This window comes from Lipotes vexillifer, unplaced genomic scaffold, assembly GCF_000442215.2.
Source record: "Lipotes vexillifer unplaced genomic scaffold, Lipotes_vexillifer_v1.1 scaffold532, whole genome shotgun sequence".
Taxonomy (NCBI): domain Eukaryota; kingdom Metazoa; phylum Chordata; class Mammalia; order Artiodactyla; family Lipotidae; genus Lipotes; species Lipotes vexillifer.
In genome coordinates, this window is record NW_006798027.1 from 1169928 (window position 1) to 1196305 (window position 26378).

At 44.2% G+C, this 26378-nt stretch overlaps 1 protein-coding gene across 1 annotated transcript in view; it reads left to right on the top strand.

The window, feature by feature from the left end:
- ADAMTSL3 (ADAMTS like 3) overlaps positions 1-26378 on the top strand; it is a 371609-nt gene that overhangs the window by 50347 nt on the left and 294884 nt on the right. Inside the window, 1 exon segment of the mRNA XM_007470069.1 lies at positions 10319-10438. Within this exon segment, the coding sequence (XP_007470131.1) occupies positions 10319-10438 (120 nt within the window).

Sequence of the window (26378 nt, forward strand, 5' to 3'; positions counted from 1 at the left end):
GACCTGTATTGTGTATATTGGCAGGGGCAGGCTTTCTTTCCTCTCCCCATTCAGAGTAATGGTCAAGTTTTTAAATAACCCCTTGTGAAATGCCAGCATGTGCTTCAGCCAGAGCATTCTGGTCTTTCTGTAGAGAGAAAATCAGGCATCAGTCATGTAGGGCTCTGTGGGGGTGGAAAGGGCAACCTATGTCAGTTTTTCTAGGAAAGAAAATTAATTATTGAATGTCTCCTATGCACAAAGCCTGGTGCTGAGGGCTAAAGATGGTTCAGATATATAAAGAAGTATTATGATTTCATTTTCAGGTTTTCTCCTTTCAGGGAACTGAAAAGCGAAATCTGTTCCAGCAAGATCTTTTCACTGATTACTTTTGATGTTTTTTTTTTTTTTTGCGGTCTGCGGGCCTCTCACTGCTGTGGCCTCTCCCATTGCAGAGCACAGGCTCCGGATGCGCAGGCCCAGCGGCCATGGCGCATGGGCCCAGCCGCTCCGCGGCAGGTGGGGTCTTCCCGGACCGGGGCACGAACCCACGTCCCCCGCATCGGCAGGCGGACTCTCAACCATCGCGCCACCAGGGAAGCCCTATGTGAATGACATTTGTAAGATCCACATCCCAGTTTGCTAAAGAGAGTCTTAATATGATAAATTTAAATTCAAGGAAAGACCTTCTCCATGGAACAGCTTGTTCTGAATATGCACACCCGCAAGGCATCACCCACCTTCCAGCACTAAGAGGGATCCAGAAGGGTCTGCTGAAAATGTGACTCAGGGTGAAGCTGAAGTTTGAAACGACATGGGATTTTGGTTGAGATGTACTCACACTCAGACGTTCATTCAAATGTTAGGCCTTTCAGCCCAACAGGATTGAGAGAATGTATTCATTAGTTGATGGTAAATAGAAAGGATGAATCTTAAATTCCTAGCATTAATTCTTTTTAAAGACTCAGAGAAAAAATGTGAAAACTCATTTTCTTTCAGCCTACCCTTTCAACCTTGGCAAAGTAAATACATTTTATATTTAATCAGGAAGTTTGGGGACCCCCAGGACTTTGAAACATCTTGGAATGACAACATCCTACTTGAAAAACCAAAATGATCCTGAAGGTTTCTTTTTGAGTCTTTGTTTCAGGTTCAGGAAACAAAATGCACATCCTGCTTCTTGGAAGAAAAGTGTGTTTGGTATGCTGAATTTAAATAATATTGGTTAACTTGATTATTCCCTCATGGACTTTGGAGGGCACAAACTGTAAAGTCCCATGTGTAATCCAGGCCGGGAGGAACAACCCCTAGAGACCCTCCAGAGAATGTGTTCCTGGCAGACTGTCCCCAGAGCCTGGGGATTCTCCTGTTCCACCTGGAACACACACTTTCAGACTCACCAAATATTATCATTTAAAAGGACCTTCCACTGGTAGGAGTGGTCTGCGCCTCCCATCCTGGTGCTAACTCTCTGCTGCAGATCTTGGTTGCCGTTAATTGAGATTGACTTCTTATGCATTCATATTCCTGACAGTGACCGTAACCGTCCTCTGCTAAGCCCTGGTGTCACGGGGAATTGTTCTGCAATAGTGGCTCAGTGTTGTCCCTTCTTAACCTTTAGCTTTTGTCTCGACCTAGGAAGATCCATTGGAATCTCAGTTCTTCCATCTAGCGTCTTACTTCCATGTGTTGTCTGTGTCACGGCAGAATCGGACAAGGTGTTTCTTGAATCCCCAGTGGCCAAGTTGGGGATATATGAAATGAGAAGACCCTAAGTGAGTAAAGTCACTGTCAGCCTGGAGACAGGCTTCTCTTGGCCTGGTGAAGAGCCCAGTTCTCAGCCTTGTTCCAGCTCAGTGTTTGTGGCAGTAACAAGGAGACAGATAGAGAGAGCGCGGCTCAAATTTGGGCTGATGAGAAGCAGGGAGAGAGCGATGCAAAAATTGGTAGATGGAGTCAGGATCCAAAAAGAGCCTTGACAGGCTGAAAGGATGGGCCAGATCTAAAGAGGTCGTGAATGACCGGGGATGGTATAGTCCGGCTCTCAGTCCCGAATACGGATATGGCTTAACAGTGGCAGGTAGGAAAGAGAACTTAGTGATCTTCACTGACCACAGTTCTGTAGAGGTCAGTGGTGTGGTGTTTGGCTGTGTTCACGCTCTGGAGAGAGACAGGCGTCCACCTGTAGTGCTCAGACAAGGCTGGGAGAAGGGTTTAAACTGGATTGTTGAAATTCAATGAGAATCCCCTTGTATTCTTTTTAATGGTGATTGCTCAGCCTTCGAGGAGCGTTGGGCTCTGTTCCATATATAGGAACACCCACTCCTCCTCCACTTGTTTCTCCTTCCACGCCATCAGCCAAGTCTTGATAGACATTCTCTATCCTTTCCAGGGTGTAGATGGAGGCTAGGACGCTGAAATCCTGTCCTTGAATCCCCATCCCATACTTACTTCCTCCTGCCAAAGTCAAAGCCTTCAGCTGGAGGGGGATGTGGATCAGCTGCATCCTCAGGTCCCTGGAGAGGCCGTCTGGATTCCTTCTGACCCTGTCCCCGGTGACTCGGACCCCATCCCCAGTGATTCGGCAGCTGTGGACAGTGGCTGGTGGGATGATGCATTTTGGCAGTTGCTCTCCCCGGCCCTGGATCTGCGCCCTGGGAAGATTGCACACTTCCTGGTCCAGCCTCCCTCCCCGCCACCCTGCCGTCAACTCTTGCTGCTGAAGGGGCCTGAAGTCTTTGGTCACCCTGTTGTGACTCGCCTGACACCGAGTCTCCCTGACACTTAAGAAGTCAGTCCCCATGTGGTGAGAATGTCAGCACGTGTTCTTTGCTGCCCAGGGTACTTGCTTTCTGAAGACATGAGTCAACTTAGCCATTTCTCCTTCAAGGAAGGTCCACTTTTTCCAAGACTGTTTTCCACTGAGGGAGCTGGGGGACTGGGATGGGGGTGAACTTTCACTCAGCAGCTGGGACTTCGTGTGTCCCTAGTTAAATGTCCTGATGTCCTGTGTCTTGGTTTCTTCCTGTGCTAAAAGAGGCTGGTGACACATATCTCATGGCCTAGCGGTGAGGACAGATAGAGGCAGTGTTCACAAATCCTAGCTCACAGTAGATGCTCAATAAACTTGAGCATAATAAACTTTCCTTCCTTCCCAGCTTTCTCTTCAAAGGGCCTCTATTGAGTCTGTGTGCGTGACTGTGGAAGATGCTGCAGGAGAAATTCCTGCTCCAAAGTAGGGGTTGGGATTAGACTGTCTCTAAAATTTCTTCCAGTTATATAGCTCTGTGACTCAAATATTTGTCTCTTCCCAAATCCCATTCTGTTCAGATTCTAGAATTCAGTTCCCTCTAGGGAGAGGGAAAGGCAGGGGAAGGACGTGGGGGAGGATGACAGAGGAAAGGTACCTCATTCCACCCTTGGGGAGCAGTGGGCCACTTCAGACTAGGTTGGTATCTCTGAACTTCCTAGATTCTTTTGCCCTTTTGCCTTGTAAGAGAGTGAGCTCCCCGTCACTAAAGGGATTCAAGCAGAGGCTGTAGGGCATCTGGCAGGATTGCTGAGGTGGACAGCCTGGATTAAATGACTGAGACGGTCCCTCCCAGCACTGAGCTTTCATGATCATGGGATGCTACAGGACGGCTCTTCAAATAAGCATGGTGGTGTACCCTCGCCACTATAGAGGGAAAGGACTTGGATGGCACCAGGCTGTAGCCTCGACTCCCAAATGATTGAAAAATTGACTCAGGAGTAAGGATTTTGATAAAAAGAGGTGAATGTAAAATCAGTTTATCAGTAACGCGGAGTGTGATGTGAGCCTGGAGAGAATCTGCGCTAGCCCAGGGATTCGCAGCGTTTAACTCCCACAGGAGAATGGGGGTTGGTGGGGAAGAAGGCCCCCTAGTCCACAGCTCAGGTAGTGCAGGCCAGCAGTCTTTCACTCTCATGACCTTACACCAGGCATCTCCCCTGGGGAACGCAGACAGGATGGAGACAGTCCTCCGCCCTGTGGAACTTCCTCCAAAATGCTGCACTGAGATGCCTTGGGGGAGAGACAGAAGCCTGGGATAGGAATACAATGAACAAAATGTAGGGCAAACATACATCATTTTACCCAGTCGAATTTAAGCAGAGAAAAAAAAAGTTCATTGGAGCTTATGAAATGTTTGTAGTTGCTGTTAATAGTATAGAAGCACAACAGACAAAATACTCTGGGGATTTCCCTGGTGGCGCAGTGGTTAAGAATCTGCCTGCCAGTGCAGGGGACAAAGGTTTGATCCCTGGTCCGGGAAGATCCCACATGCCACGGAGCAACTAAGCCCGTGAGCCACAACTACAGAGCCCACGTGCCACAGCTGCTGAAGCCCGTGTGCTTAGAGCCCGTGCTCTGCAACAAGAGAAGCCCCTCAATGAGAAGCCCGCGCACCGCAATGAAGAGTAGACCCCGCTCGCCTCAACTAGAGAAAGCCCGCATGCACCAACGAAGACCCAACACAGCCAAAAAAAAAAAAAAAAAATTCTGGTAGTTCGAAGAGAATTAAAAAAAATAAAAGAAGCACAACAGACAAATACTCTGATTACAGAGGCTTAGGACAGTTCCCCCCTTGCCACAGAAGGCAGCAATTTGGGATGAAATGTGGCTGCACTTTCTTTCAGCAGTAGGGTGGCTGCAGCTGCAGCGGAGCCCAGGAAAGAGAGCCAACTCAGAGGTGAGAAAGCTGAAAGGGGCAGGGGTGGGTGAGGGGTGGTCGGAGAGGGTGATAGAGACAAATGGATGATCTTGGGACCAGGAGTCCCTGAGACCTCGCAGAAGGGTATCCAAGGAGTAGGCGCAGGGGAGATGGAGGCTCCAAATCGGCTAGGGAGCATGGCCTGATGAAGGCTTTTGTGGGCCAAGGGCCCTCATCTGGACAAAAGCCAGAGCCTCCGCCATCAGTTTGGGTCCCATTCCTCTTCCTTCTCAGGGGTTTTGCACCTGTAGTTACCTCTTCTGTCTTCTCCATTCTCTCTCTTGCTACTGGATGATTCCTGTAAGCAAACAAACCTGCTCCAATGTCTCCTATCTTTAAAAATTCTACCTGCGATTCCACGTTTCCCTCCAGCTGTGGTCCCTTTCTGAGTCTCTCATCACGCTCTCTACTTCCTCTTCTCCCATTCACCTCTCAAAACCATGACAGTTGTCCCTGCTGCATCACCGTAACTACTCTTGTCAAGGTCAACAGTGACCTCCTTGCTGTCAGATCCAATGGACACGTCTCTGGCCTCATCTCGGTCTCTTAGCAGCATTCAAGACAGTTGGGCACTCTGATGCTGAATCCTTCCATGACCCAATATTTGTCTTTTTTTCCTTCATTCTACTCTAATTGATTATCATTTTTAGCCTCTTTTGCTTGCTCCTCCTCTTCTACTCACGTTCAGATATTAGACTTATTTATTTTTTTAATTTTAAATTTTATTTATTTATTTTGGCTGTGTTGGGTCTTTGTTGCTGTGCACGGGCTTTCTCTAGTTGCAGTGAGCGGGGGCTACTCTTTTTTGTGGTGCGCAGACTTCTCATTGTGGTGGTTTCTCTTGTTGTGGAGCACGGGCTCTAGGCAGGCGGGCTTCAGTAGTTGTGGCATGCAGCCTCAGTAGTTGTGGAGCACAGGCTTAGGTGCACTTGGGATCTTCCTGGACCAGGGATCAAACCCGTGTCCCCTGCACTGGCAGGTGGATTCTTAACCACTGTGCCACCAGGGAAGTCCTCAGATATTAAAATTATTGAGGGCTCCAGACAAAGCCCTCTTGTCCGCCAAACCCATTCTCTAGGGAGGATCCTTTCCAGTATGATGCTGTAAATACATATGCGTAGGAAATGAAAACGATGTCTTCCAAATTTCTGTCTTCAGCCTTAGACCTCCCTTATGAGCTCCAGACTTGCATATTGAACAGCCAGCTCAAGCTTTCCACATGGATGGATGTCTCATACACAACTCAGACTTCATGTGACCCAAACAGACCCAAACTCTCTGCCCCTCCCCAGCAGATCCCTTCCTGCCTCAGGGCAACCCACCCATTGAATCTTGTTTTTTTTTTTTCCCTTAAAGAACTTTTCTTCTTACTACTTAAGTCTCTTATTTATTTATTTAAGCTGCGCTGGGTCTTAGTTGCAGCACGCGGGATCTTTGTTGCAGCATGCGGGATCTTTAGTTGTGGCATGCGGACTTTTAGTTGTGGCATGCGGACTCTTAGTTGCAGCATGCAAGTGGGATCTAGTTCCCCCACCAGGGATCGAACCTGGGCCCCCTGCATTGGGAGCGCAGAGTCTTACCCACTGGACCACCAGCAAAGTCCCTCATACTGAATCTTTTGTAGCCTGTTGCTCAAGCCCAAACCGGGAAGTCATCCTTGATGCCTTGCTTTTTCTCACCCGTCAGTAACTTCTAGTCTATCTACCTTTCCCCTTCACCACGGCCATCCTCCCAGTCAAAGGAATCATCCCTTCTCAACTGGATTAGTGCCACGGCCTTCTAATTGACCTATATGATTCCATCTTGCATCCTCCTAACCTATCCTCCACAAAGCAGTCAGTGTTAGCTGAAATCTATAGTTCTTCAACTCCTTGCCATGGCCTGTAAGGCTTTGAATGTCCCAGCTCCTCCTTTCTCTCTTACTTCCATTTCATGCACTCTCTTCCTTGTTCACACTGGATCCAGCCGCACTGACTTCCTTTCTGATCTGCAGTTGCACTGACCTGCTTCCCACCTTAGGGCTTTTGTACTTGCTCTTCTTTTCGTCATGAATGCTCATCCTTGGCTCTTTGCGAGACTGGTTCCTTCTTACCTGTTAGGTATTAGCTTAAATCTTGTCTTCTCAGGGATGCCTTCCTGATCTTCTTATCTAAAGTTAAACAGCCCTCTCCCAACCTTATTCTCATATCCCCCTGTTTATTTCCTTTATAGCAGTTAGAGCTTTAATTTTCTTGTTTATGAATTTGTTTGCTTATTTTATTATGTATCTCTTCCCACTAGAGTATAACCTTCATGAAAAGAGGGACCTTATCTTTCTTGTACGTCATTGTATTCATAGCACTTAGAACAGTTTCAGGCATGTAGTAGGTGCTCAATAAATATGTGTTGAATGTATGGTCAACTAAAGATAAGCATCATACTGGGAGGCCCTGTGTATTAAGGGAGCTGATTTCAGGTATTGATCCAAGGCTGCTCCCAGCCCCCACTCTTTGGTAAAACGATCTAACTGTGTCTTTGCACATGGCCACTAACATGTTCCAGCCCTGGCTCCTGCTCTGTGGTGTCTGGCAGGTCTCTTCACTTGCAGAGCCTTAGTTTACTCATTTCTAAAAAAAAGGAGTTTGACCTGGATGACTCCTAAGGCCTCTTCAGGCCTTTAAAACTATGATTCTACCATCTCTGAAGCCAATAGAGGCAAACAACAACAACTAACTTTTATCAATTCTTTGCTAAGCATTTTGGTAATCAGTGTCCATGAATTACGTTAAGATAGAATCCATTCTTTACCAGCAGTTATATAAAATTTCGCCCTGAGGTTTACCTAGATGTGTTTTTATCCTTGGTGAGAAGAATGATACTTTTACACATACTCAAACTTCCTGGGAAACATACAGAGACGTACATTTTACCATCAAAGTCACCTCATATTTTCACGTGGAAGTTTTTATTCCCGCCTCACCTTTTTAAACCCTGATAAGTACAATGTAAAGTTTGGAACAGTGACTCACAAAGTGGAAGGTAATCAGCTATAGTTATAATCAAGTCGTTAAGTGTCTGCTGTTTTTTTCCCACACGAATGAATACTGAGGACTGGAAAGCTTTATTACCAGGAAGACTTTTTGCTTTTTTCTGATATTTCATGCAGAGCCCCATAGAACACTGCTAAAGCGTGTGAGAGTCCGGTTGTCCCTGTGGAGGCTGTGGCATTAGCTCCCCTTCCTTTTCCTCCCAAGGTCACTTAGGAACAATCTCCAGCACTTATCAGAGAGCTGGCTGGCCAGGTCTGACAGATGTATTCTGTGCCCTTGCCTGGGCCTGATCAGACCTCCTTTCAGGCTCTTGACACCGTGGCTTTGCTGTGGACCTCAGGGTGACCATACTAACTTTTAGAGCAGAGCCTCCCCACAGGAAGGTGACATGACAGAGAAAACCTCCACAGAACACCCGGTGGTGGTCTGAACACTGGGGTGACAGACCCGTGTCAAGGGTGGCTTCACAGTGAAGCAGGTAGAACGTCCACAGGCGTTTTTCCAATTTCCCGCACTCAGGTAGGAGTCACTGGGCCTCAAGCAAGCCATTCAGAAGGAGGGCAGAGGAGATCTGGGGCTGCAGGGCTCTGGGAAGATTCCTGTCTCTCGCTTGGTGCTGAGCCCCCGCATGTGAATGAAATTCAATGAGAAAATCTTGAAATTCTTTGAACAGGGTAGGGCTAACCAAAACACAGACTTATCTGTTCGAAGTGCCTTAACAAAGCTATCACATCTTGATTTCTTTTTTTTAACGTGTAGCATTCAAATGGCTGTTTTTACTTTAACCGCAGCTCCTGCTGCAGTTTGGAATTGTGACCTTTGGTGGAACAGAGGTGTTAGAGGGGTACTTTTATTCCCCACTCCTCCTATTTGCAGAAAATGATTTCCTCGGAGTTACACCCATGGCCTCTCACTCTGTTTCTTGCTCACTCCTTCTGGAGCAGGGGGAGTGAGGTACCCTGTTGGGGGCAGAGTCATGGACCCGTGTTTTTGATCATGTGGGGCTAAGCACTGGGGTTCCATCTCCTTTATCTTGTCCCTCCTTGAACCAATCAAGACAGTGATCCGGATAAGCCCTCTACATGCTCCAACTTCCCTTGCATGGGGACGTGGCAAGTGTTGGTAGCAAGTCCATTGGGCCATTGTGTCCAAGCCATATTCTCCAACAGATGATGTCCTTCCTGTCTTCCCTTGACCCCAACAAATGGGGCTTATGTCTACCGATTCAGATGCCAGGGCATGAGCTTTCCTTGAATCCAGTGGAGTCTTTCTGCAAAATCCATGTTTATTTAATCTTGGATTCTTTTATATATAAACATACAAAACATTATGAGAAAAAAGTCTCAAAGGAAATACATCAAAACAATTAAAAGTGGTTATTACAGGTTGGAGTATTTATGGGTGGTTTTTATTTTCTTTTGCACTCATCTGAATTTTCTAAAGTTTCTGCAAGGAAAATGCACTTCTGTTATAGCATGGGAAAAAAAGTTTGTTTCTCACTCTTTCACCAAACAATCAAAAACAGAAAGAAAGAAAGAAAAGGAAAGAGAAAGAAAGCACATCCTAGAAACAATGGATTTGTAACAACAGAACTTAAGCAAGTTAACCTCACTGTGGCTGCATTGCTGGAAGGTTGTGGGCAGGAGGAAGAAACAGGTGTCAGGGAGTAAATACTGTGTGAGCTGATTTGAGGTGGCCCAGGGTGCTATCCTGTTCTAACAGCCCCTTAACACAGATACCTGGTGTGTCTTACATGGCCTTTGCCAAGAGAGGGCACTTCCCTTTTTAAAAAAAATTTTTATTGAAGTATAGTTGATTTACAATGTTGTGTTAATTTCTCTTGTGCAGCAAAGTGACTCAGTTATAATATATATACAGATATATATGTGTATGTATACACATATCTGTATATACGTGTGTATATATATATATATATATATATACATGTCTGTATATACATGTGTATATATACACATGTATATACATTCTTTTTTATATTCTTTTCCATTATGGTATATCACAGGATACTGAATACAGTTCTCTGTGCTATACAGTAGGACCTTGTTGTTAATCCATCCTATATATACTAGTTTGCATCTGCTAATCCCAAACTCCCAATCCATCCTTCCCCCACTCCCCTCCCCCTTGGCAACCACAAGTCTGTTCTCTATGTCTTTTGAGTCTGTTTCTGTTTCACAGATAGGTTCATCTGTGTTGTATTTTAGATTCCACGTATAAGTGATATCATATGGTGTTTGTCTTTCTCTGTTTGACTTACTTCACTTAGTATGATAATCTCTAGGTCTAATGCCATTTGAAATAATGCAAATGGCATTATTCCATTCTTTTTTATGGCTGGGTAATATTCCATTGTGTATATGTACCATGTCTTCTTTATCCATTCATCTGTCGAGGGAAATTTAGGTTGTTTCCACGTCTAGGCTATTGTGAATAAGCACTTCCCTTTTCTTGGTACAGCCTTTTGGTGGGTGGATTCTCTTGGACTCACCCTTTTCAGAGACTGCCTGTTGGGAGTCCTTACTGGGGCCTTATTTGTAACCAAGTGATCTTGCCTTTCAGACCACAGCAGAGAAGTCTCCTGGGGCCTATTTCCTTCCTGAGTTTGCACTCTCCCCTCAGGGAAGTTTTCTGGAAGATACAACAGGGGAGCAGTTCCTCACGTATCGCTATGACGACCAGGTAAGAACTTCATTAAAGAGCCTATTTTTGGCTTTGCCATTTGCCAATGGGCAGGAAACAGTTTCTCAAAAATAACTTCAAAATAATTATATTTCCTCCTTGGCACCACTTATATAATAGACCCATTACACCAGGAAGGACTCCAAGACGCTGGGCTGCTCATGCTTGCATGTAGCTTCCTGCACAGTGTGTGGTTCTCGTTCTGGTTGGGGCATTGCCTTGAGTGACACATTGTCTTATTTTCATGAGAAATATTTCCATATTAATATAAATATTTAAATTAGTTCATTTCAGCTATTGCCAAATTCATCATGTAATTCTGAAGTTATCCAAAAGTTCTGTTTTCTGATTAAGCTTTACTTTCTTTGCCCTCTTAGCTCTTACTTTATTTCTTTTACCAGCACCAAAACTTTTCTTTTCCAAGCCCATTTTCCAGAAGGGGAAAACATATGCGTGCCTCTGTATGAGGGCGTGTGTGTGTGTGCACATGCGTGTGTGTTTAAATCACTGCACAAAACCCAACTGGAGAGTGAGGCCATGCTTGGCTGAGATGCAGAAACCGCACACTCGGGACTGTGACTCTCCATTCTCGATTTACATTGATGCCGTAACAGCATGGAAGATTGCATATGTCTTTGAAATCACTCACAACTCGTTTGAAACAGAGAATTTTGCCAAAGGCAGGGGTTTCTAGCTGATAGGGCCTGAACTTCTGAGGCAGTGGTGCAAACTGGGCTAGGATTTAGGATGATGAGTGATGTTGAAAGATCTGGTAGACCTTGGCACCTAAGGGGCCAAGTGTGGGTGAGGAATGGGGCAAGAGTGTCTTCTCACGGGACATGACGGGGTGGAGGAAGATGGCCCAGGTACCGAGGTCCGCTGTGCTATCCTGATCTGTGTGGTCAAGGCTGGTGAGTTCTGGCTTGAGTTGCGCAGGGCCTAGCTAGGGGGTGGAAGTTAGGGGGTGGAAGATATTGCTTGGAAGGAGGAGCTCTGGGCAGGTCAGTCTGCCGACATGAGTAGATGTAAGATGTGACAGCAGGGGGTGGTACGCGACTCTGGGGCTGGCTTGGAGGTGGGCAGAGCGCAGATGAGGCTGGGAGGATTAAAGTCTCAGGCAACATAACTGGTTGATGAAGGATAGAGCATGGAGGGTGGGTAGAGACATCTCTTGCAGGTTGCTCTGTATCCCCCTGCCCAGGGGGAGGCACCATTGATTTTGATCCTCAGCTTCTACTGAGTGACCTGTGCTTGGTACATTGAACTCTGGAGCTGGGATTGGGGTGAGGGGCAGGCTGTGAACCAGTGCATCCAGCTGTGAGCAGGATGCTATCCAGGTAGTCAGGGGCAGGGGTGGGATGAGACCAGTTGTTTTTTTTTTATCAAAATTGTCAACATCAGGGCTTCCCTGGTGGCGCTGTGGTTGAGAGTCCGCCTGCTGATGCAGGGGACACGGGTTCGTGCCCCGGTCCGGGAAGATCCCACATGCCGCAGAGCGGCTGGGCCCGTGAGCCATGGCCGCTGAGCCTGCGCGTCCGGAGCCTGTGCTCCGCAACGGGAGAGGCCACAGCAGTGAGAGGCCCGCGTACCGCAAAAAAAAAAAAAAAAAAAAAAAATGTAAAAAACAAACATTTAAGTTCCCCGAATAGCGAGTCCACAAAGAGTTATTACGGGGAGCAGGGGTGGGGTGGAAGATGATTCGATATTCATGTTATAGACCCCAGTTAATCCTTTGGACAGGCATTTGGGCCTGGTTGCTAAGAGGGCCTAAACCATCACATTGCTTTTGAACCTTCTCCCCGATGGATTTTTAGAGGGCCTATGATTTATGGCTCCTTTTAATCAAGAAATTAATGCTCTAACAGGTTTTCATATGAGAGCTTCAGAGAAACTAACTGAGGAGGCAGTAAAGGATAGTAGAGAGTGTCTGGAAAATCACGAGCTCTGTGTTTTTTAATTAAAGAGTGGTTGATGCCTTCTCCAGGTTCTGCAGATAAATGATATTTAATATAATAACAATATAAAAGCTAGCAAAAGAGGAAAGTAAGCCCCTTTAGCCTTTCCAAAAGGCCTAAAGCAGATCTTAAAAGTGTGTGTGGCATGCCGTGGAAATTTTGTCCTGGGACACAGTGTTCCAGAGATCCCCAGTGAATAGCATATGAAAACATTCTGTGTTGCCCCCACTGTGTATTTCTTTTAAGGGAAAGGAACAAGGTCAAACTATAACAAGCCAATAATAGCACCTACCCTCTGCTACTAAAGGCAAAGAAAATAGGCCTTTGTACCAAATTAGGTGTATCTGTTGAATGAATCTCAAGAATGTAATCATCTAGAGACTGTTAACCCATCAGCCCAAGCCTTGATTCTCGTTTCTCTTAATGCTGAGTGTGCAGACTGCACTGTAATATCAGGGAGCTTCTTAGGCTCAGGGGAAAAGTTAGATCAAATATGACTCAGTTTGAAAACTCCCCCTATCCTGTAACAGACCATAAAATGTGAAGAACATCTAAGAACATAGACTCAGGAGTCAGACTGCTTTGGATTTGAACTCCATTTCTGATGTTTTATTTGCTGTGTGACTTCGGATAAGTTACTTCATTTCTCTGTGCCTGAGTTTTGTCATCTGTGAAATATATGATGGTGTCAGCCTCACAGAAATGTTTTAAGGATTAAAGGAGATAATTCATATGTCTCCCTGCACAGGTTCTGGAGCATATAAGCCCTTAATCTAGTTATTGTTATTGCTAGTAATATTATTTGCAAAGGCTCAATTCAGAGAATCTCAGATATTCTTATGCTAAAGAAAAGGAAGAAGCATATTCTCCATTAATGTCAAAGGACCTCACACAATATGTTTAATTTTTTTTTCTATAACCTTTTTTTTTACCTCTTTATTAGAGTATAATTGCTTTACAATGGTGTGTTAGTTTCTGCTTTATAACAAAGTGAATCAGTTATACATATACATATGTCCCCATATCTCTTCCCTCTTGCATCTCCCTCCCTCCCACCCTCCCTATCCCATCCCTCCAGGCGATCACAAAGCACCGAGCTGAGCTGATCTGCCTGCGCTATGTGGCTGCTTCCCACCAGCTATCTACCTTACTTTTGGTAGTGTATATATATATGTCCATGCCTCTCTCTCACTTTGTCACAGCTTACCCTTCCCCCTCCCCATATCCTCAAGTCCATTCTCTAGTAGGTCTGTGTCTTTATTCCTGTCTTACCCCTAGGTTCTTCATGACATTTTTTTTTCTTAAATTCCATATATATGTGTTAGCATACGGTATTTGTCTTTCTCTTTCTGACTTACTTCACTCTGTATGACAGACTCCAGGTCCATCCACCTCATTACAAATAGCTCAATTTCGTTTCTTTTTATGGCTGAGTATAACAAGCATATAGTAAAGTACACCCATATCTGAAGTGTAGAACTTGGTAAGTTTTTAAATAACTTTACACCTCTGTAGCCACCACCCAGATCCAGCAATTAAACATTCCCAGCACCCTAGGAAGCTCCTTGGACCCCTTCTGGTCAATATCCCTCACCCAAGAAGTAAGCACCATCCTGACTTCTATCACTCTTATAGATTCATTTTGGTTTTTACTTTTATTTTTTATATAAATGGAATCATACAGCACATACTCATTTGTGTTTGGCTTCTTTTACACATCATGATGTCTGAAGGGTTCAACCAAGTTGCTGGATGCAATATAATTTAGGGTTTAATGTCTGTCTGTTGCGCTCTTTGGAACGAACTGTCTCATATTGGAACAGATCGCAGCATATTGGGTGGCATGCAGCATTGCTCTTGTACAGAAGTTCCCAAGTTGTCCCTTAGAGGTTTTCAGGGCAGCCCCTCCAAAGATTCTGTACCTGGGGTGTGGTGGAGGTGGTGTTCCAGAGTAGCCTTTGTTCCATCCCAGCAGCTGCTGGCATTCCATGGTCAGAAATAGGTCTAGGTCTGTGTGAGTTGCCACCCAGGGCAGTCAGTGTCTGTGCTGTCATGTCGCTTTAAGTACACCTACCTGTGGAGTTTGCGGGTATGTGCCAGAGGCACTGTCCTGCTGTCCCAACGGCCTGAAATCAGAGTGACAAAGTGCTTATGCTGCAGGCGCTGCTGTCTGGTTACTGAAGTTGTTGGGTCAAAACTGGGTTCACTAGGAACTTCCTACCTATCAAACACTCATTTGGTAAAATGGGAAGCAAGCAGATGGTGTGTTTGCTCTCTTCAATGACCCCTGTAGGACTTTTTTTTTTTTTTAATTTAATTTTAAAATTTTTTAAAATTTTAATTAAATTAATTTAATTTTTCTTAATTTAATTTAAGAACATTTTTATTGAAGTATAGTTGATTTACAATATTGTGTTAGTTTTAGGTGTACAGTAAAGTGATTCAGGTGTATATATCTATTATTTTTTTCAGGTTATTTTCCACTATCTGTTATTACAAAATATTGACTATTGTTCCCTGTGTTGTACAGTAAATTCTTTTTTATTTTATTTTATTTTATTTTGTTTATTTTTTTATACAGCCTGTAGGACTTTTTAAAGTATTTTATTCTGGTATATTTTCATGAAGACCTTCAGGTCAGTCTTCAAATGTCTCCTGGATTAGGTGTCTGGAAAACTAATAACCTTGAGGCCAGTAAAGCACAGCTGTGATGTGGGCTGTGTTTAATGAGTCACATAAAAGGTACACTGTGGATTATACAGGGGGCTGAGACGGCTTGTAGTGAAGAAAGCCGTTCTGAAGCCAACTGGGTAGCAGTGTGGTTCAGTGCATGCAGGACTAGTCAGACAGCCTTCGTCTTGCTTCTGCCACTAATTGGCTTGCAGTTTAACGAAGTTATCCAACATCTTTGGACCGCAGATGCCTCATTTGTCTTGAAAAACAAAGCGACCGTATTTCATGATCCGAACTCCTTCCCCCCAAAATAGTCTTATTTTTCGAAACTACAAAATGATTATTCTACGTTGCAGAGTGTTAATTGGATCATTCTGATTATGGAGGCAGGCTCGCCAGCGATGCAGTAAACTGTTACTTAGAGAATCATAGAATTTTACAACTGGTGGAGACTTTGGCTCAAATGCCTCATTTTACAAGTCAAGAAAACAGAGCCTCTGAATGTGCAAATGACTTACTCAAGGACACCCGGATGAACATGTGAAAAAAACTAAAACTTACACTCCACACCTCAGGCTCCCCCACTCTTGAGATGCATCCAGTTGCTTCTCTCAGAAGAATCGCCAGATTCTTGTGGATTGGCTATAATGTGCTTCCTCCTTGTGGGCAGCCGTGGTGGGATAAAGGGGGTTAAGCACACTTAGAAATTCATGCCCATGTGCATTTTCCTATGGTCCAAGGATTGTCTTTTCGTGTGCACATGTTGATGTAATGTTTACCTTGCCACCTTAGGCTACAAAGCACCAAAAGGCTGAAAAACAAAAACAAAAACAAAAGACACCCGAAGCGTTAACTTGAATTCCAGGCTTGTGGGATAAGGCTGGGTGTTCAGTTAGTGGTGGGTTCTGACTTTCCTAAAACTAACCTAGGGTAAATTCTAACATAAGCTTGCAGACATTTGGAAGAGAAGCACCTTGATTTCATGTCGCAGAGGTCCTTTTATACTGTCTATACCCATCATCCTTTCTCCCCTATTACCTTCTGTCTCCCCTGTAACTCCAGGTAAGGAGCCCCTGGCTGATCTGGCATTTGTTTTGTCTCTTTCTGCCCACGTTTAAGTAGATTCAAGATGTTTTTTCAAGTTAACATTGCTGTTAGCTATACTCTGACCTACCGTTGCTTTCAGCGACCTTGATTTCCAAATTCTTATTGTCTCCTGCTGCTTCCTCCTCCTCCTTTTTTTTTTTTTTATTTTTTTCTTGCGTTATGCGGGCCACTCACTGTTGTGGCCTCTCCCATTTGCGGAGCACAGGCTCCGGACGCGCAGGCTCAGTGGCCATGGCTCACGGGCCCAGCCGCTCCGCGGCATGTGGGATCCTCCCGAAACGGGGCACGAACCCGCGTCTCCTGCATCGGCAGGCGGACTCTCAAGCACTGCGCCACCAGGGAAGCCCCCTCCTCCTCCTTTTTATTTTTAAATTTATTTTATTATTGGCCACGTTGGGTCTTTGTTGCTGCGTGCGGGCTTTCTCTGGTTGAAGTGAGCAGGGTCTACTCCTCGTTGTGGTGTGTGGGCTTCTCACTGCGGTGGCTTCTCTTGTTGCAGAGCACGGGCTCTAGGCACGCGGGCTTCAGTAGTTGTGGCACGCAGACTCAGTAGTTGCGGCGCATGGCTTAGTTGCTTCACAGCATGTGGCATCTTCCCGGACCAGGGCTCGAACCCGTGTCCCCTGCATTGGCAGGTGGATTCTTAACCACTGTGCCACCAGGGAAGTCCCCTCCTCCTCCTTTTAGCTCTTAAAATCTGACTTCCAGTATCTCCTACTTCCACACCCCCCCCTCACCTTAGACGGGCATCCTTTTCAAGAATTTCACTTCCTTTCCTGGAGTCAAATCCAGGGTTTGGTGCAAATCATTCTACATCTGTAAAATGCTATGTTTGTAAAATTCTGTGTTTGTCAGTATTCTAAGGCCTTACGACGTCATCAATGGAGTCATAGCTGACTCTCCGCTTTCCTCCCCTGGATGCCGTTGACTGCCTACTTGTGCCTCTCCAACTTGTATTTTCTTTACTGTTTCCATCACCAGGGAGGTGGAGGGCTGGATGTGCGGCCCCGCCCTGACAGGCCTCTGGAATTGTAGCATGACAGAGTTGGAAGGAAGTTTAGGGACTCTGTTTTTTCAGGTGAGGACTCTGAGCCCCAGAGAGGAACAGTGTCTTACCCAAGATCACACAGCCAGGCAGTAGCAAAGCCAAATGCCTGTTCTTTGCCCTGAAGCTCAGTTAAGACATTTTTACATCTAATCTGCGGGTAGGAAAAGTATGAGAGCAATGTTTGAATGAATTTTTAATACGAGTCGTAACAATAATATATTAATAATGAAGCCTTTGTGTAGTCTTCTTTCTAGACTTCTTTTAAATGTCTTTTTTTCTTCAACGATTATGACAAACCAAATTTTCCTCTTCCTTATTTAATTATTGATTTATGCATTCTTTATAAGGACAAGAAATCTGTTTGCTGTGAGTCCATCTTTCTCAAAGTAACTTCTTCTGAACTTTTCATGAATATCTTGGCCGGGAGCTTCATTGTGGTTAAACTGTTGGCAGGCCTCAGAAATATCACTTGATGTTTCCAAGTTATTTATGTAATAGTTTTTAACTTGGGAAGTATATACCAACTTCTGAAGTTTCTAGTGAAGGGAAATGGCCTTAGCCCTCGGACATATAGGGTGTTGTCATTGTCTTTGGGGATCCAGATCACATATTCTCCACAGAGGAGAGTCTTCTGTGTTGTTTCTGGCCTATGTGTAAAATGTTTTTAAGCAGCGAGCGATTTGAGTTTGAATAGCTCATTCCTTTGTTAGTGAGTAATGTTGGTCGAATGTAGTTCCGCTCCTTCAGTATTCCAAAGATTTAGCTATCTAATGAGGCGAGCTCATGGTCTGTTAGGAGAAGACAGGAACACACTGATTGGAATGACTTGTACTCGATTCCTAGTTCAAGCACACTGCAAATACACGAACACTGCACACGCAACCGTACGTGCTGTTCTGATAGACTTTGGCACACGTGGAGTCTGAATTTCATTATCATTGAGCTTTTCACACATCAGCTCGTTCTCAAGCATAAAAGAATTAGGTCTGTTAAATGGAGAGTCAGTTCCAGCCTCTGAAACATGCACACATTTTCCTCTTCTAACGCTGTCTTCCTTGACTCATTTTTGGGATACTGTGTCATTTTTTAAATCACTTTCATCAGGTGGGTTAAATGGTAGATACAAGCTGGTGAAGTTCAAAACGTTCCCAAATGCAGTATCCCCTACACGTCCCTCACTGCAGTCAGGATTGCTGAGAGACAGGGCCCTTGCTGGCTGTGCCCAGACTTCTCTTCTCTCTGAGATCTGGCCTGTCCCTGCCCAGAGATGTTCCAGGTCTTCAAGCACTTTGAGACTAGGTCACTTCCAGTCGTTCTACTGTGTCACCCTCAATCCTTGGATGAAAGAAAACAAGTGGGCCCCCCTCTCTGCTCTGCTGCGAAATGCTTGTTTCTCTGAAGTGAATGCCAGGGCTTGCATTCTGTTGTGGTCTCTCTTCTTCAGGCATAGCAAAGGGAGTGGGTTTTAGTGGTGTCTTGCTATCTTGGGCCAATGCTGGGCTAGGGCCAGGAAGCTGGCCTTGCAGGCTTGCTATGAGGGTGGGGAGTAAATGGCAGGTGGAGGACTCACTGGAAGCATGTCATTTCTTTCTCTTGTCAAGGACGACAGAGATTGAGAGAGCTACAAAACAAAGGTGAGTTGATTTGCTGGCCGGCCGAGACAGAGCCATGTCAGGCAAGAAAAGACTGCTGATTTTCTCCAAGCTGAAGTTGGAAGGGCTGGATGTCGAGGCAATAATGGAATTTTTTTCCCTATCATCAGGGATTTTAAGCATTGTTTTGATTGGCTTATTTCGAGTTTGGAAATGTTTCTTTTTGTTGGGCCAATTCTGGCCTGCATCACAAAAGTACAGGCATGCTTGCAAAGAGGTTCCTGATGGGCTAAGGCTCTGTGAGGTTTGGGTCATTCCATGGATGCTTTTGTCTGCTCATGTTTGCAGCTTCATCACTCTGCACTGTGTTTTCTTGGGTGTGGACTTTGGGCAGTGAAGGCATTCTTGAGGGCTCTTCCAGGTGGTAGGGAAATGGTTCTGGCACGTGGATGCCTGAGACCGGTTGGAGAAGTATTTTGAAAGTGTCTATAGTGTTATTCTCTAGATTTTACCTTTTATGATACTTGTAATATGAGTCTCGTGTCAACTTTCGTAGGTGGCCAACTGTCCTAGTTTTCTTGGGACTGAGATAATCCAGGCAAACTGGAACAGTTGATCACCCAACTTTCCAGGCCGGACTTTTCTGTGCACTCTTCGGCTGGAGTTACCAATGGAGATCAGTGGCCCTGAGGTCGAGGTGCTGCTGGCTACTGTGCTTGGTGGGACATTCCAAGGGCAAGTGGGGGACAAGGGTGTAGGTGTTAGGGATGTCCCATTTGGACATTCTCTCGGCATTGCCTTCCAGTGAATTTCCAGGTCTGGTTTTATTAATGAAGCTTTCATGTGTCCATTCACTTGGGTCTTCTCCATCTGCTGTCTTTGCACAAATGGTCCCAGTTGCTTGGAACATCCTCCTCTGCTTCTTATCCCCCCGCTCCCTCCCCTGCCCTCTCCCTCCCCTCACCTGGCATCTCTGTTGAACCCTTGTTCATCCTTCAGCTCAACTATTATTACTTCCTCAAGGAAGTCCCCTGATAACATCCTCACCTTTACTGCCCACCCAGGTGAGATTAGGTCTGCTTGCTTGCTTCCTTTCTTTAGCATCCTGGGAGCTTTCTTCTTGTAGCATTTTCTGCCTCTCAAGCAGGCTATCACTAACCTTCCTGGGTGGCAGGAGGGAGTGAGGAGAGAGGAGTGGGTATAAAGAGAGAGTGTGCCTGGTCAGTTTGAATTTCTAGTGGTGGTCTGGGTGACTTATTTATCCAAACAGCAAATCCCGTGGAGATGCTGCATCATGAACTATTTCAAGAAAACATGATCCAGGATCTGAGGTTTGGAGCACTTTCGATGAGCCCCATGTCCCTAGGGTTGGCAGTGCTAGCCCAGGACAGTGACGGATGGCTTTTAATATTGCCTCTTCCCAAAAACCGTTTCAATTATATTCGTCATTCTGCACATGCACAAATGCACAATCGTTTTGGACAGGTTTCCACTTCTAAAAGTTTGTAATATGTGGCTGCTTTCAGGAATACATTTGAGTTATGTGGAAATTAAAGTACATAACCTAAAAGACACCTCTGTTTCCTGAACTGGATCTAACTCATTAAGGATGTTACCAAGTCCTTAAAGAGGACTTTAACCTCTCCTTCGAGGTTCTGACATTAATTCCCCCTCTTCTGCTCCCAGCACAGGGATTATTTCCTCCGCTGACTCTCGACTGGGCTCTGAGCCTCTTTGGGGTAGGGACTGTGTTTTTTCATCACCATAGGCTCAGATCTTACTTCATGGCCTGGCACGTAGTAGACGCACAATGAACGTTTGCTTGTTGAAGGTTACATCCCTTGTCAAAAACCTTAAGTGGGTCCCATTGGTTTCCTTCTCTGAAATAGCTCATTCCTGACCGGCATTCAAGTCCCTACATAGCTTGGTCCCTTATCCCCCATTTCTTTTTGTGTGCCCAGTGCTCTGGCCAAAATGGACTTCAGGTCCTTTCCAGCCTCTGCCTGTGCCAGGCCCTTGGCCGACCAGGCTCCTCACTGAATGTCTGTGTTTCCTGCTGTGCCCAGCTTAGACAGCATCTCCTCCAGGTAGCTTTGAGAGAAGTCCTCAGGGTAAAGCGCTTTCTTTCTGTTCCTTGGAGAGGAGCAGCTCATCCTTGCTTAGGGCCCCAAGACTTCGTCTGGGTTTGTAATTATTTATGTGGATGTCTTATCTCTTCTACCAGAATAAGAGCAATTCTAGAGCGAGCCTGTGTAACTTCTCTGTGTCTCCCATGGACACCGACTGGATAGAAGGCTGACTTCCAGCAGTGACAAGACTTGGAGAAATTCTAACTATACCTTTATTTCTGAGTTTTCTTTAAGGAATGGAATAAATGCTTCAAAAATGTTATTTATCCTTGGTTATAGCAAAGAGTCTATCCTGATTTCTTTCTTGTGTGCATGTGTGTGTATATTCATTTCTAGTTTTTACTCTCTACCTGCAGCTGTGGGGAAATATGTTCTTTCTCCCAAACACTGTGAGCCCAAAGGCTTGGTTGGAGAATCAGATTGTCCTCTGTTTTTGGACACTGGCTTCTCTGCTTTCAATTCTCAACTTTTTCCATGTGGCAGACCACCAACAAGGACAGAACTCCCAGTCCCTTTGAGTGCATCCTTCTCTTAACCTCTTCCCTCCGGGATGTAACGCTGACAAGTTTTTAATTCTGCAAAGTTTAAAATGGTTGAGAAATTTTTCCTTTCTCATTAAAAAAAGGCAAGATTTTTGACTCAAAAATTTGCCTTTGAATTAGTTTTCTGCTACATGAAAATACATGTGTATTGAATAGAGCTATGATATATTAAATATATACATTTAATACAACTATGCTCTCTATAAAAACCTAATCCTCAACGCACCATTCCCATGAAAGATTATAATGCTGTGAACTTAGGCGTTTCATATTTGACATCTGTGCTGGTAGCAGCAGTAGGATAAGGAACAGTCATTCATTCATTCCCTCAGTAAATGTTGATTGAATCTCTGCAGCATGCCAGACATTGTGCTGGGTGTGGGATGTAATGATGTGAAACAGTATTGCATCCAAAATAACTCCTGCAATTCCAATCTCGAAAGCTAGGGAAGAGGAAGCTTTTTCTAGTTCAAATAAAACTAAGATTATAACTTCTTTATTAAGCAGCCTCCATATACAGGAACTGTATCAGATATTACATGTGAGTTATAATTACAGTTACTCCTCAAAAAAAAAAAAATCCTCTGTGTGTGCTCTGTGCAGCACATTTAGTAAAATTGACAATATAGGAAGGATTAGCATGGCCCCTGTACAAGTTGGGATGAAACTTGTGAAGAGTTGAAAAAAAAAAAGTGGGAGAGAATAAGGTACAGGGGCGAGGGATAGAAGCTAAGCTTCTCTGTATACATTTGAATTTGGAATCAAGCAAATAATTTACAAAATTCTAAAACAAAATTAGATTTAAAAAGTACAATCCCTAAAAATAAAAAAATAAAATAACACAACTGAAAAAATCTGTGTTTTCAGCTGAGGGCAGTAACCACATAGAGAAGAATTATTCCAACTCACTTTAAGACATATTACTTTGACTGTAAGTGGGTATATCCAAGGCCAAAAAGAACTAAAAATAAAATCATAAAAGTTTTTGTAGGGATCACATTGTTGATGGTAGCACTGGCAATGCTATTCTGAGACTTCTATGGGGGTAATGTGGGATAAAGCAAATGAACAATACAGATGGATAATCTAATTTTTATTTCTGGCATTCTTGAGAACCCAGATTCTCAGTGAAGGAGCGAGGGGAAACAAATATAAGAGAGAAGAAATTAAGTAAAAACCCTATAGTCCTAAAATTGAACTGTAAGTATCTCTAAAAACTCCTGAGGTGTTTTATCTTAAAAACAAAATGGAACATATTTTCTCGCTCCATTCACTGAAAAGTCCTAAAAACAGTGACCAAATGGCCAACTTACTAGCAACTTACCTAATGTCCAGATTATGGTCTCTAAATACCATTTTCTACTTAAAAGGAACCAGAACTCCGTGGAAAAATGCCTTATTCCAGGTCTGGGGTGGGGGGTGGAAATATGCAAAATTAACCTGGGCCATTATGTAATTACCAGGTAGTAAGGAAGCTGTCTAGACTAATAGTCCGATCGAAAGGGCTCAGCCAACTTGTAGAGATGCTTACGAGCATAAATTGGGACAATCTGAGCATCAGTAAGAATAAAAACTGCAGGGCTTCCCTGGTGGCGCAGTGGTTGAGAGTCCGCCTGCCGACGCAGAGGACGCGGGTTCGTGCCCCGGTCTGGGAAGATCCCACATGCCACGGAGCGGCTGGGCCCGTGAGCCATGGCCGCTGAGCCTGCACGTCCGGAGCCTGTGCTCTGCAACGGGAGAGGCCACAGCAGTGAGAGGCCCACCTACTGCAAAAAAAAAAAAAAAAAAAAAGATTACTGCTAATCCCAGAAAACAGACAAAGGATATATATATATATATATATATATATCTCAACTATATTTAAATTCCTAAGTCAACAATGACACTAGAATGTATTAGTCAATGTTGGCAGGTGTTAGGGTATTATCAGCTCATGACACTGGAAACCAATAAGGGGAGAAAAAACCCCAAACATTTATCCTTCCTTCTCTATATGACTGTGACCAAATAGTAGAGGAGGAGATTTTGTCTTAACAGAAATACTCCTGCTAGTAAATAAAGACGGGGTGACAGAATGAGCATGTCATCACTGTGTAACCCCTAATGAATTTGATGGTTCTAGGCATTGAATATCAACAGCTGCGAATATCACAAGAAGAGAGACAACCAAACGTGATGCGTCGCATGCTGGAAGAGCACAGTACCATCTGTGCTTCCCACCACCTTCCTAAAAAATAAAGGCTCTAGGGAATTCCCTGGCAGTCCAGTGGTTAGAGCTCGGCGCTTTCACTCAGGGGCCCAGGTTCCATCCCGGGTCGAGGAACTAAATCCAGCAAGCCGCACCCCGTGGCTAAAACAACAACAAAAAAGTCAAGGCTCTAGATCCACCTGCCCATTTATAAGAAGTAACAGAGAAACAGGTACAGAGAAACGTTAAGCTCATCCATGGGTATGCAACACCAGAATCCAGACAGGAGGAAACTTTACAGGGCAAACAGCACAGTTTCTTCGACAAATATGTTGTTAAAGAAAAAAATAAAATAAAATAAAAAGACTAGACGGAAACCAAAAAGATGAAAGGAGATGTAGAAGATATATCAACCAGTTGCAATATGTGGACCTTATTTAGATCCTGATTTAAACAAACAGGAAACCCCAAATGACAATACCATTTATGATATAAGAAAATTGGAAAATTAATATTTGATTGCCAATTGCTAAATTTTAAGATGTGAAAACAGCATTGTGATTATGTTTAAAAAGAGTGTCTTTTGTAGAGGCACATGACAATGTTTACTGATAAAATGACATGATATTTTGCATTTGCTTCAAGATAATGGGGAGTAGGTGTGTGGTGGATGGATTAGAATTGACCTTGGGTTGCCGACTGTGGGGCAGAATGAGGGATCCTTGGGGTTCATTTTACTATTCTATCTTTATGTATATTTGAAAATTTCCATAATAAAAAGTAAAAGGGTAACAATTACACAACAACAAAATGAAACAACATTCCTGTGAGGTGGCTAGTATCATTTCATATTATTAATAAGGAAGTTGCAGCTTGGAAGAATTAATGACCTCATCAAACCTAGTCTTTCTCAAGGGAAGAGTTCATTTTTTCCCATACTAGGTTGCATACCTAAAATTAAATAATGCAAATTAAAAAATATCAAATTCACAGGAAAGAACTTGATTAGAAAAATATTTTGCAATTAGATGTTTATTCTATAGATGGTTCTTTAGTGTTTGGCTCCTGACCTCTTTGCCAGATTAAAATATGACATAAAATAGTTTTTATTAGTCCAAAATTATATGAACAATAAACTAAAGTTTAATTTATTAGTATTCCATGGGGCTTTGTAAAAGCATCCCATGATGCTTCCCACATTCTGAAACCAGAACATGTTTGAGAAGTATTGATTTAGAGGTTGGTGACAAAAGGTATTTTGGAGTTCCAGCATTTACAAAGATAAGAATGTGTCAGTGGGCATTGCATTCTGAATGACTGTGTTCAGCACTAAAATATTTTAATAACACTAAGTATGCCCTGCAATTGCAAGTGAAACTGTGTTACCATTAACATATTTTACAAGTTGAGTCTATTTTGTGTCCTAACTTGGAGCAGCTTAATTTCCTGCCCCATTACAGGATAGTGCTCTTAGTACACAAGCATCCCAAATTCAACCCTTTTTTTTTTTTTTTTTTGTGGTACGTGGGTGTCTCACTGTTGTGGCCTCTCCCGTTGCGGAGCACAGGCTCCAGACGCGCAGGTTCAGCGGCTGTGGCTCACGGGCCCAGCCGCTCCGCGGCATGTGGGATCCTCCCGGACCGGGGCACGAACCTGTGTCCCCTGCATGGGCAGGCGGACTCTCAACCACTGCGCCACCAGGGAAGCCCCCAAATTCAACCCATTTTAAGACATGGATTTATTAATGCCATGAACTTGGGGTAAATTCTTAGCAGAAATATTTTAACAGCTTATTTCCTCTTAGTTTTAAGACAAAATAGTCACAGTTTTTAAGTTAAAAAATACTTCATTAAACTTGCCAAATTTTATTGCAGAATATTAGAATAAGAAGCCTAAAAAATAAATGCAAAAATCCTTTTGTTCTTTCCCAGGTTCAGATGAAGCGTATAGGAAGTCTTTTTTCTATACAGTTTAGTTATATATATCGATACAGATACATCGATATATATAAATGTTGCAATTTATTTAGGAGCATAAGTACTTTTTTTTTTTTTTTGTGGTACGCGGGCCTCTCACTGTTGTGGCCTCCCCCGTTGCGGAGCACAGGCTCCGGACACGCAGGCTCAGCGGCCATGGCTCACGGGCCTAGCCGCTCCGCGGCACGCGGGATCCTCCCTGACCGGGGCATGAGCCCGCGTCCCTGACATCGGCAGGCGGACTCCCAACCACTGCGCCACCAGGGAAGCCCCATAAGTACTTTTTAAGTTAGCAAAGCTGACCCATTTGGCAGAGCTATCAGCGGTTGCCTTGAAGTTTCATTTTGGTCTGCCATGTGTGATCTTGTAGCGATGCTCTACCTCTCTCTATTAGGCCTCCCTCTTGCCACACAGTGCAGGAAATCTTGTTTTAAACGACCAGAATTCAGGAATTCCCTGGTGGTCCAGTGGTTAAGACTCTGGCAGGGGGCGTGGGTTTGATCCTTGGTCAGGGAACTAAGATCCCATATGCTGCGATGTGAGGCCAAAAACAAACAAACAAACACCAGAATTCATCTGATCATCAATATCATTAAATACCTGGCATACTCTAATGCTCATGAGCGTTTAGTGGTGTTGGACCCCACGGTCATTTTGCCCCATGTGCACCTGCTGGTGACTCAGACTCAGAGATTCCTTTAAAGTATTGGGGTGAATAAGGTGTCTTTCC